This window comes from Misgurnus anguillicaudatus, chromosome 13 (assembly GCF_027580225.2).
Source record: "Misgurnus anguillicaudatus chromosome 13, ASM2758022v2, whole genome shotgun sequence".
NCBI lineage: Eukaryota > Metazoa > Chordata > Actinopteri > Cypriniformes > Cobitidae > Misgurnus > Misgurnus anguillicaudatus.
The window spans coordinates 11,775,490-11,787,737 of NC_073349.2; the positions used below are offsets into that span (position 1 = coordinate 11,775,490).

The window sequence follows — 12,248 nt, forward strand, 5'->3', positions numbered from 1 at the left end:
CACCACTGTAAAGTGTATTTTTTTATATTTTAAAATATATAAATTAAATATATATTTATTTTTTACGTATTTTTCCAATAAATGCTTTTATATAAATACATTTTATATTTCAAATTATACAAAAAATTGCCAGAATATATAGGCCTATTGGTAAAATATATTTCTGTAAACACAGTCCAAAATATATTAAAAATTATTATTTTAGCCATTTTGGTATATTTTTAAATATATTAAAAATTATATTTGAATTATGTTTGCTTTATGTGTTTTCTTTTTTTGTTATCTGGTGTCATCATAAAGTTTGGTTTGTTTATGCTTCAGTTAAAATGAGCAGGACACCTGTGCCCTCAGAATATCTTTCATCTCTATGTGTGTGTGTGTGTGTGTGTGTGTGTGTGAGAGAGAGAGAGAGAGAGAGAGAGAGAGTTTATAGAGGAAATCCCCTTCAGCATGAAGCCAGAAGCCTAAAGCCAAGACAGAAGAGCATCTACCAGCAGCTTCTTACTTCTGATGAAATCATGCAAACAAATGTAGGATATCAGATCTGCTCTAAATCGTGAGTACAACTAGTTACTAGGTCAACATACAGTACATGTTTATGGATATTTAACTATAAAAGCTGTCACCAAAAACAATCTCAGTTCTGCTTGTTGGCACTACAAGTGCGATTATGTGTGTTAAGCTTTTTATTTTGAACGAATACAAGGAATTTGCCCTGCATAGATTTAATGCAGTAAGAATCTGCAAAACTATTTTATAAACACAAATCATTAAACAATGCATGCATTAAATTTTTACTATAGAAAAATATTGGCAAACCTACTTTATGGCCAAATAGTTTGCACGGCAGGTGATTATGCACAACTTTAAATTAGCCATAGAGGAAAATCTCTTTCATCTTGTCTATGAAAGGATTACATGAGCGAGATCAAAAGGTTTGGTTATATTTGCATGTCTGTGGTCATTCTTTGGCAGCTGATCAGTGTTGGTAAATATAAAACCCCTCACATTATGTATGACTGTTTCAATTATTATTTATTTTGACTTACTAGAGATAGTGTATTGGGAAAGAGTTTCAAATGATAAATCTCATCGGGTTCATGTATGCTAAATTTATTAAAGTGTACATATCCCAAACAATACATTATTGTAATGGTTCATACACTGCAAAAAATTATTTTCAAGAAAAAAATATTTTTTTTCAGTAAAAATATCTAAAAATTCTTACATTAAGATGCTTTTTCTTGATGGGCAAAATGATCTAATAAACTAAGTCTAGTTTTTAAACCAAAAATATAAAAAATGTTGATATTTTTACTGAAAACAAGACAAAAATACTAAGAAAATATTTTCTTGAAAATCATTTTTTTGCAGTGTATTACCATAACCCTGTATGCATGTCAACTTGATTTCATGATGGTATGATACTGATAAGTTTATATATTGATAAGAGGAACGTTTGTTGTGGAGGTCAAGTTTACAAATCTGTTATTCCCAGTACAATGGTCCAGTTTCTTTTCACGTTTCACTGTATTACAAACACCTAGAAATCTCAATGAGGTCAATAAAACCTGCTGTGGGAATATGCCCCTCATGGCATCTAGACCGAAAGAGGCTTAAAGTATTTTCAGGTCATGTTGGATATCTTCCCATAGACCCTGCTGTAGTGTAAGGGTGTAAACTGTCACAGCAAAGAGTGTTGAGATCTAAAAGTGGTGCGGTCGTATCTGACCTTCAGTGTGTCCGCCTGTACTGCCGTTTTATGATCCTCTAAAAATACTCATTGCAGATTTAGTCTTTTGTATGTGATCCTTTACGTCAGTCTGTCACTGTATGTTTTCTCTTATTCAAACGTGTTTATGAAGCACATCTAATAATGTCTAGATCTCTCATTTGACCCTTTTTGTTCATCCAAATATGTTTGATTTTGCATGTGTGAATATTTATGTCAGTCTAATGTGGTAATATGTGGGCAGGTCTCATGTGGACTCTAAGCAGAAAACAGTGAGGAGATATGAACATCTTGAACCCAATTGCCAAGAAGATCAAGAAGATTCAAGCGATTACTGCTATGGTGAGCCCGAACTATCCTGTGATTCATCTTAATGGTACATATTAGGACCTTATAAAAGGGTACCATGACCTGTCCCACAATGTAAATAAATGCAGCATAAAGTAAAAACATCTTGGTTTTGCAAGTCAATTCAACCTATTATTTTAAGTTTTAGTTGTTTAACTTAACTTTAAAAATGAAGTTAAAGTAGCATAAACATATATGTTTTGACAAAAAAATACATTTTGAGTGTGCAGTGACAGTGCAGTGACAGCTTGTAACCAGTATTGGGGGTTTTTTTGTAATTTTTTGATAGTATTTTTAAGTAATAGTAGCTCTTCTCTACAAGACTGACTTAATATTATCATCATTTATGTCCATAGCTCAAACGTACGGAGGACGTACGTAGGGGGACATGGAAGAAAAGTTAAATAAAGTTATGTTTCGCATGCGCACGTAAAACGTTCATGTGCTCATGCGAAACCTTCATGTACAGTGTTTTTTTAAAGTTTAGTTTTTGAAACTTTCGCGTGCCCACATGATAATTTCACGTGTGCACGCGAAACTAAACTTTAAAAAAAACTATGCACATGAAACGCAAAAGTTTCACGTGAGCACATGAAACTAAACTTTAGATTTTTTTTACTCCAATGTCACCTTAGGGGCTCGGTACAAATGGCCCAGTGCAATGCAAAAAGATGAATAACCCAAAATAAAGTAATAATAAGAAACTAAGAGTAAAACGTTGGATCAAATAAAAAATACTTGGTAACATCTAAAAAAAACATTTTTTCAACTTATATGTTTAAATGAAAAATATTTAAGTGAAAATTTTATTTGAAAAAACTTAAAAAACAAAAACAGTTACACACTGTAAAAAGTTGGATCAACAAAATACTACCGAGCCCCTAAGGTGACATTGGAGTAAAAAAATCAAAAGTTTAGTTTCATGTGCTTACGCAAAATCTTCATGTGCAGAATTTTTTTTAAAGTTTCACGTGCGCACATAAAATTTTTGTTTTCACGTGCGTGCGCAATAGTCTACCTACTACCGAGCCCTACGCATGCTCACGTGAAACTTACATGTACTCACACGAAACCTTCATGTGCAGATTTTTTTGTTTTTTTCAAATTTAGTTTCGAGTGCGCACGTCAAACTATCGTGTGCGCATGTGAAACTTTTGTTTGCGCATGTGAAACTTTCACGATAGTTTCATGTGTGCGTGCGATAGTTTCACGTGCGTGCGCGAAAGTTTCACGTGCGCACGTGAAACTAAACTTGATTTCATTTTTTTCTCCATGTCCCCTTAGGGGCTCCGTAAAATACTTCAATTGGTAACACTTAAAAAAAATTTTATTCAACTTAAAATTTCACTTTAGTTTCACTCATTTTTAAACTTTTTTTTTCAACTTTTACAGTGCAGTGTAATATTGATACATGAATTAGAAAAGCACAAATAACAGTCCGATAAGTTAACGATGGTATCCTTTTCTGTTTTTTTATAGGTGGGTATCATCCAGTCCAGCTGGGAGATGTTTTTAATAAAAGATACAAGGTTCTGTCAAAGCTGGGTTGGGGTTATTTCTCAACTGTGTGGCTTTGTATTGACCTCAGGTACTGACTCTTAAGGATGTTTGTGTATAGCCTCCACTGTGTTCACATCAGAATCTATGTGCTTCATTGTTTCATAATATTAATGTGTATCTGTGCTCATGTTTGTGGCTGTACAGGTCAGGCAGGCATGTGGCAGTGAAGGTGTTAAAAAGCGGTGCTGGATTTACTCAGGCCGGTCAAGATGAAGTGACTTTATTGCGCTGTGTGAGTTCTTTAGTCGATTGTTTCTCTCTTTTTGTATGTGTACGCCTCAAAATCATTGTCTGCTTTCTTTAGGCCAGTGGTCCCACAGCCCGCAACCCTCTTAGAGAACGCATAGTGCAGTTACTGGATGAGTTTAAGATAGCTGGAGTCAACGGGATTCATATCCTTTCATTATATTCAAATCCGCTCCTGAAGGACCACAGCAGAGTTGCAGTTGTCTGTAATTTTTAGGGAAATTTTTTGCTCACATGTTGCCCTTTCATAGCTCAGAAGATTCAGTACTCATTTAAATATCAACTTAGTCTCAGATGTTTCCAAAATTGCTGAGAAAAATAGAGACAAATGAGACTCTGTTTAATACGTTAAAGGAACACGCCCAGATTTTGGGAATTTAGCTTTTTCACTGTATCCCCCAGAGTTAGATAAGTCCATACATACGTTCTCATCTCCGTGCGTGCTGTAACTCTATCTGACGCAGCCCCCGCTAGCTTAGCTTAGCACAAAGACTGGAAGTAAATAGCTCCAGCTAGCATACTGCTCCCAATAAGTGACAAAATAACCCGAACATTTTCCTGTTTATGTGTTGTGATTTGTGTGGTCACACCGTGTACGGGTAGCAAGGCCATATGAGACACAGCGATCTTCCAACAGTATACACACTGGGAACTACATTCTCAGAAGGCAAAGCACTGCCACTTGGGCGGAGTGATTCGCTTAACTCTGACCAAACCCTCTGCTCCTCACCAGGGGCTTCTAGGTTGCTGCGAGCAAATCACTCCGCCCAAGTAGCAGTGCTTCGCCTTCTGAGAATATAGTTCTCAGTATGTATACTGTTAAAAGATGGCTGTGTCTCGTATGACCTTGTTGTTTGTACACGGTGTGACTATACAAATCACAGCACATAAATAGGAAAATGTTTGCGTTGTTTTGTCGCTTGTTGGGAGCGGTGTGCTGGCTGGAGCCGTTCGCTTCCGGTCTTTGTGCTGAGCTGGGCTGGCGGGGGCTGCGTCGGATAGAGTTGCAGCACGCACAGAGATGAGAGAGATATTTATGGACTTGTCTAGCTCTGGGGGATACAGTGAATAAGCTAAATTCCCAAAATCTGGGTGTGTTCCTTTAAGGGGTGGTTTCCCATACAGGGATTAGACTAGTCCTAGACTAAAATAAATGTAAGAGCTGTCCAAACTGAAAACCACTTGCACTGACATATTTGAAAATACATCAGTACCATTTGTTTTGCCTCAAAATGCACACAAGTAATGTTTTTAGTAAGGCATGTTTGTTCAAACTAGTTATATTTCCTAATTAAACTAAGGTCTAGTCCTGGCTTAAGCTAATCCCTGTCCGGGAAACCACCCCTAAGAGTACAGAGCTGTAAAATTATACACTGTAAAAAATATTTGTTAAATAAAGTAAGTGCTGCCTTAAAATGTAGTTAATTTAACTTTAAAATATTAGTTAACAAAAAAGTTGTGTAAAAATGTTGCGTAAGCTACTATTTTTAAGTTTAATTAACTAACATTTTAATACAGAAGCCGAGCCGAGAGAGGTTGTGTACTATATTTATTTTTGCTTGCTTGTTTTCTCGTGATCACAACTTAATTTCTCGCTATCTCGAGATATCAAAATTTTTTTCTTGTGATCTCGACTTAATTTTCTTATGATCTCGAGATAACAAAAGTTATATTCTTGTGATGTGATTAAAGCTTACGTGTACTCGATAGAACCCATTGTTTTGTTTGTAGACAGCTAAAGCACATTTTGCTGAATTAGCATGGATGAACAATTTAAATTTTATTCGCACAAGCTAAAATTGATTTGTCAATACTGACAATTTAATAGTGGTAAATTTAGGGACTGTCTCCAAAGTAACTCCATAATAAACACGTTTTTACTTTAAATAGCATGTGGTTACGGCGAAGACCCCAACTCATATCTGCAGTCCATTTCAAAATACACAAAATATTATGGACAGGAAATTACATTATGACATTTGGATTTTATCAGGATAAAGAGAAAATAACTTTTGTTATGTACAAGAAAACGAGCAAGCAAAAATAAAAATATCAATGACCTCTCTCGCATTCCGTATTTTAAGGCAGCAGGAACTTTATTTTTTTAAGTTAACTCAACAAATCTTTATTACACTAGTTAAATTTTTTTATTTTTTTTTTTGATGATAAATTGAAATCTTTAATAATTGACTTTTAATTGTAGACTTGACAAATCTCTTTTCAGTTTGTGATATTGTTGAGAGCTCTGTTGTAGATATTTTTGCGATTTTTCTCTGTAATGCAGGAGACCATTTTGATATAATTTGCTCTCCATGTAATTTCACCGATTTCTCAGAGAAATTGTTCAGATTATAAAGATATTTCATCTGTTATTTTCTTATGGGATTGCTTGTTAGACTTGTTTGATTAGGGTTGAGCTAAATTCTGCAGAATTCTGCAGAACTTATTTTGACACCATGTCTAAAGTGCTCCTCAAAAACTATAAAATAACCACCAATCAAATAATAAATGCATAACATTTTCCTATAGTAACATTAGCAAACCCACTTTCATATTTTATTTGCATAGAAAGTAAAAATTCCAATATACAACGGTACATCTTACAATAAAAGGGAGCATTATTATTAAACTTTGACTTTTTGAGCAGATATATGTTTAGTATTGGAGCTGCTGGGTCCAGACCTGCGCTGTTGGCAAGTGTGTTTTGGTAATCCAGGCCTCTCTCTCACCTGTGTCAAACGTGTCATCACTCAGGTGAGTTATGCTATTTGAAACATCATAAAGTCATATACAGTATAAATCACCTATCATTTTAAATAACCCGGGACTCTGTATCTTTTTAAGGTGCTTGAAGGGCTGGTGTATCTACACACCCACTGTAAGATCATTCACACAGACATCAAACCTGAAAACATACTGCTGTGTCTCGAGTCGCAATCCTCACCTCACACTGCAGGGGGCGCTCGGTCAACATACTCCTCAGACATTAAAGCTGCAATACTACAGATTCCTGGTAAGAAAACCATAAAACGTAGATACATCAAATTGCATCACTGTAATGAATGTAACAGTTATACACAAACAGGATCAGCTGTGAATCCTGGAGCTTTGGAGAACCTCAGGGTGAAGATCGCAGACCTTGGAAGCTCATGTTGGGTGGTGAGATGTATTTCTCAGTTCAAACTAAATTTGTTTCAATTGTTTTAAACTATATCTTTATCTGGTTTTGTATCGGTTGCAGTATAAACACTTCAGCCAGGAGATCCAGACCAGACAGTATCGTTCACTGGAGGTTCTTCTGGGTTCTGACTACGGGCCTCCAGCAGACATCTGGAGCACGGCTTGCTTGGTAAATTTTTTGTTAGGAAAAAATATATTTATTGGATAATTTATTTATTTATTTTTGCACTCCATGCTTTTTCACATGATTTTTTATTATCATTTCCTAACAGGCATTTGAGCTTGTTACCGGCGATTCCTTATTTGAACCCAAAGCAGGGCCGAATTTCTCCTTAGCGGAAGGTAAGCCTTTTATAAGCAATTCGGAACATTGCTATTGAGAAATAAAGTGAAGATTTGAGGTATTGACAGCAGCTATGATTTGTAGATCATCTGGCTCATATTATTGAGCTCTTGGGAAAGATCCCAGCATCCGTGGCTCTGTCTGGCAAACACTCCTCTGAATATTTTGACCGCAAGGGTGAGTTTAACCAATGTTGCAATATTTGAGTCTTAAAGGAATAGTTCAGCCAAATATTAAACATCTATCATAATTTATTCATCCTCATGTCATCACAGATGTATATGCATGTGTGTCAGAACTTATATGTGGTGGGACAAGACACACCCACTTCTTAAGATCAATGATATTGGACCCACTCACTTTTTCGCCAATTTAGCACATATGTCTGTTCACAAATTTTAACTACCTTCGCCTGCCATCCACTTCAGTCCGTGGCAGTACAAGGTAAACAAAGTTTTTAGGCTAAAGCAATTGTTTAATTTAAAGGCACCAAAATATGAAAAAAATGTCTACTCCAAATGTTTTGGACCCACCCAAATTTTTTGGCTTTCAAACCCGTGTGTATACAGTTGAAAGAAAAAGTATGTGAACCATTTGGGCTTACTAGGATTTCTTCATAAATTGGTCATAAAATGTGTTCTGATCTTCATCTAAGTCACATCAATAGAGAAACACAGTCTGCTTAAACTAATGCCGCACAAACATTATACGTTTTCATGTTTTTATTGAACACAACATGTAAACATTCATAGTGCAGGGTGGGAAAAGTATGTGAAACCCTAGGCTAATGACTTCTCCAAGAGCTAATTGGAGCCAGGAGTCAGCCAACCTGGGGTCCAATCAATGTGATGAGATTGGATGTGTTGATTAAAGCTGCCCTGTCCAATAAAAACACACACACCAGTTTTGAGTTTGCTGTTCTGAAGAAGCATTGTCTGATGTGAACCATGCCTCGCACAAAAGAGCTCTCAGAAGACCTACGATCAAGAATTGTTGACTTACATAAAGCTGGAAAGGGCTACAAAAGTATCTCTAAAAGCCTTGATGTCCATGTGTCCACGGTAAGACAGATTGTCAACAAATGGAGAAAGTTCAGCACTGTTGCTACACTCCCTAGGCGTGGTTGTCCTGTAAAGATGACTGTAAGAGCACAGCGCAGAATGCTCAATGAGGTGAAGAAGAATCCTAGAGTGTCAGCTAAAGACTTACAGAAATCTCTTGCACATGCTAACATTTTTGTTGACAAATCTACAATAAGGAAAACATTAAACAAGAATGGACTTCATGGGAGGACACCTCGGAGGAAGCCACTGCTGTCCAAAAAAAAACATTGCAGCACGTTTGAATTTTGCAAAAGAGCACCTGGATGTTCCACAGCACTACTGGCAAAACATTCTGTGGACAGATGAAACCAAAATTTAGTTGTTTAGAAAGAACACACAACGCTATGTGTGGAGAACAAAAGGCACAGCTCACCAACATCAAAACCTCATCCCAACTGTGAAATATGGTGGAGGGGACATCATGGTTTGGGGCTGCTTTGCTGCCTCAGGCCCTGGACAGATTACTGTCATCGATGGAAAAATGAATTCCAAAGTTTATCAAGACATTTTGCAGGAAAACTTAAGACCATCTGTCCGCCAACTGAAGCTTAACAGAGGATGGACGATGCAACAGAACAACGACCCAAAGCATAGAAGTAAATCAACAACAGAATGGCTTCAACAGATGAAAATACGCCTTCTGGAGTGGCCCAGTCAGAGTCCTGACCTCAACCCGATTGAGATGCTGTGGCATAACCTCAAGAGAGCGATTCACACCAGACATCCCAAGAATATTGCTGAACTGAAACACTTTTGTAAAGAGGAATGGTCCAAAATTTCTCCTGACCGTTGTGCAGGTCTGATCTGCAACTATAGCAAACGTTTGGTTGAGGTTATTGCTGCCAAAGGAGGGTCAACCAGTTATTAAACCCAAAGGTTTGCATACTTTTTCCACCCTGCACTATGAATGTTTACATGTTGTGTTCAATAAAAACATGAAAATGTATAATGTTTGTGCGGTATTGGTTTAGGCGGACTGTTTCTCTATTGTTGTGACTTGGATGAAGATCAGAACACATTTTGTGACCGGTTTGTGGGGAGATCCGGGTGAGACCAGGGGGTTCACATACTTTTTCTTTCAACTGTATATGACTTCCTTTTTCGATCGAACACAAACAACTTATTTCATGTTAAAATGCCATCTCGTTATGTTTTAATATGGTACCCAATGTGGCGAAGCTTCAAAAAGCACACATTCATTCAAATATGGTGGCATGTCAATAGCATCAAATCTGGTTCTCGCATATCTTGCAACTAATCATGCAGGAACCAATGAGATTAGACGTTATTTGTGTAATATATCTGTGTGAACTATCCCTTTAATGCACAGATCCTTATGTTTCAATAGATTTGAGACGTAGGGAAATCTATGAAGTTCCAAATATTTGGGTGAACTATTTCTTTAAATCAGTGGTCTCCAACATGGTGCCCGTGGGCATCAGGTTGCCCGCACTGAGTCTGTTAGTTGCCCTCCACATTCTATTAATAGCCTGACTTTCAACTCTTTCCCTGTCATTGACGAGTTATCTCGTGAATTAAGAGAAAACATTTGCATAAAAAAAAACCATGTTCCTGAGGTTTTATGTTAATCTGTAATACCGCGATTATTCAAAATTCCTTCACAAAAAATGCAATTGTTTCAGCTTTTTGATAAAAAAAAAATTTTTTTTAAGAAAAATACCCATTTTTAAGAGTTTATAGGCAGAGAAAAAATATAAATAGGATAAAAGTTTTTTTTCCCATTTTGTTTGTTTGTTTATTGTTTGTTTAAAAGCAGAGGGTCTGTTCTCTCATTTGATATATTTGTATGTTTTTATTTTTTTTAGAAGAAAAATTTCTGTGAAAAATCAATTTTCAAAAAATGGCTGGCGAGGAATATGTTAATATTTATTTATTACATATATTTTATATTAGCTTGGCTTCTTTTATGTATGCCAAATAAGACATATCAACAAGTAAAATAAAATAAAATCAACAAGTAAAACAAAAAGTTTTGCATAGATTACATTAAAAAGTAGCCCTCCAGATTGTTTTATCCATTGTGGTAGCCCTTGCTCACAAAAAGGTTGGAGACCTTTGCTTTAAATCAATGTTATCCTAGTACAAAACACTATAAGCTTGTGTGTTTCTTTACCCACATTCTTAATTTTATAGGTGAGTTGCTGCGAATCGCTGCACTTCGTCCATGGGGTCTATTTGAAGTGCTTGTGGAGAAATATCATTTACTTCTCAGAGAGGCGTCACTATTCTCTGACTTCCTGTTACGAATGTTGGACTTCGTACCAGAGCGGAGAGCCACAGCAGCTCAATGTCTCAAGCATCCTTGGCTGCAACTGTAACCATACATTCCTCCCCTGTCATGTACTGTAATGTAATATGGTGCTGTTTTAGCCCTTGATTGGCTTTAAACTTGAAATTGCATTGTGCAATAGATCTTTGTTACTATTAAAGTGTTAATTTACGTTTAATAAAAGAAAACTACCAAATTAAAACATTTTATAAAAACAATACCTATGTAAAACACTACTGATGAGACCTTTAACACGGATAAAATGTGATTATTACATTTTTAAAGGTGCCAAAGAATGCATTAAAATAGTATTTTAAGTTGTTCTTTGATGTTTACATAGAAGGCATGTAACTTTATTAAGTGCCAAAAATATCCAGAAACATTTTTACATGTTCATTTACAACCCTAGGATTTGTCATTTGAATGAAAGGTCTGTTTTAGCCCTACTTGGAAGTGTCATGAATAATAATGTTGAGCTCTGCTCTGATTGGCTCGCTCTGCTCTGAGGCTCATTTCAGTAGCTCACATAAGTAAACATTTTAAGAACTTTGTTATTAATTTAATGTTGGGGGCATACATCTCGACTGTTTTCCAGCAGTCCTTTGCATACACAAGATTTACAACCCCAAAACAGAAAAAGTTGGGACACAGTAGAAATTGTGAGTAAAAAAGGAATGGAATAATTTACAAATCTTATAAACTTATATTTTATTCACAGTAGAATATAGATAACATATCAAATGTTGAAAGTAAGATATGTTGAAATGTCATCCCAGATATTGGCTCATTTTGGATTTCATGAGAGCCACACACTCCAAAAAAAGTTGGGACAGGTAGCAACGAGAGGCCGGAAAAACCAAATGTACATATAAGGAACAGCTGGAAGAGGGCCAATGTTTAGGAATAGGAATTTTGTCCTATTCTTGTCTAATACAGACTTCTAGTTGCTCAACTGTCTTAGGTCTTCTTTGTCGCATCTTCCTCTTTATGATGCACCAAAACTTTTCTATGTGTGAAAGATCTGGACTGCAGGCTGGCCATTTCAGTACTCAGATCCTTCTTCTACGCAGTCTTGAGTTTGTAACTGATGCAGTATGTGGTCTGGCATTATCATGTTCGAATATGCAAGGTCTTCCCTGAAAGAGACGATGTCTGAATGGGATCAAATGTATCTAGAACTTGGATAAACCTTTCAGCATTGATGGTGCCTTTCCAGATGTGTAAGCTGCCCATGCCACACGTACTCATGCAACCCCAAACCATCAGAGATGCAGGCTTCTGAAAAGAGCGCTAATAACAACTTGGGTTGTCATTGTCCTCTTCAGTCCGGATGAAATGGCATCCCAGTTTTTCAAAAAGAACTTCAAATTTTGATTCGTCGGACCACAGACCAGTTTTCCACTTTGCCAAAGTCCATTTTAAATGAGCCTTGCTCAGGGAAAATGC

The 12,248-nt window shown here is 36.4% G+C and overlaps 1 protein-coding gene across 2 annotated transcripts; it reads left to right on the plus strand.

The window, feature by feature from the left end:
- Positions 1-392: 392 nt before the first annotated feature.
- LOC129430576 (SRSF protein kinase 3) lies at positions 393-11,384 on the plus strand. 2 transcript variants are annotated; one of them, XM_055187903.2, is made up of 12 exons: positions 396-556; positions 1,977-2,074; positions 3,560-3,668; positions 3,785-3,872; positions 3,945-4,032; positions 6,534-6,640; positions 6,731-6,899; positions 6,972-7,045; positions 7,128-7,235; positions 7,339-7,408; positions 7,494-7,586; positions 10,667-11,384. In XM_055187903.2, exons 1-12 carry the CDS (start codon positions 519-521, stop codon positions 10,849-10,851), a joined length of 1,227 nt encoding a protein of 408 aa, XP_055043878.2. In that variant the 5' UTR covers positions 396-518; the 3' UTR covers positions 10,852-11,384. The 2 variants fall into 2 exon arrangements, with proteins under 2 accessions (XP_073731117.1, XP_055043878.2); XM_073875016.1 differs by having other exon boundaries at positions 393-556; positions 6,731-7,045.
- Positions 11,385-12,248: the final 864 nt, after the last annotated feature.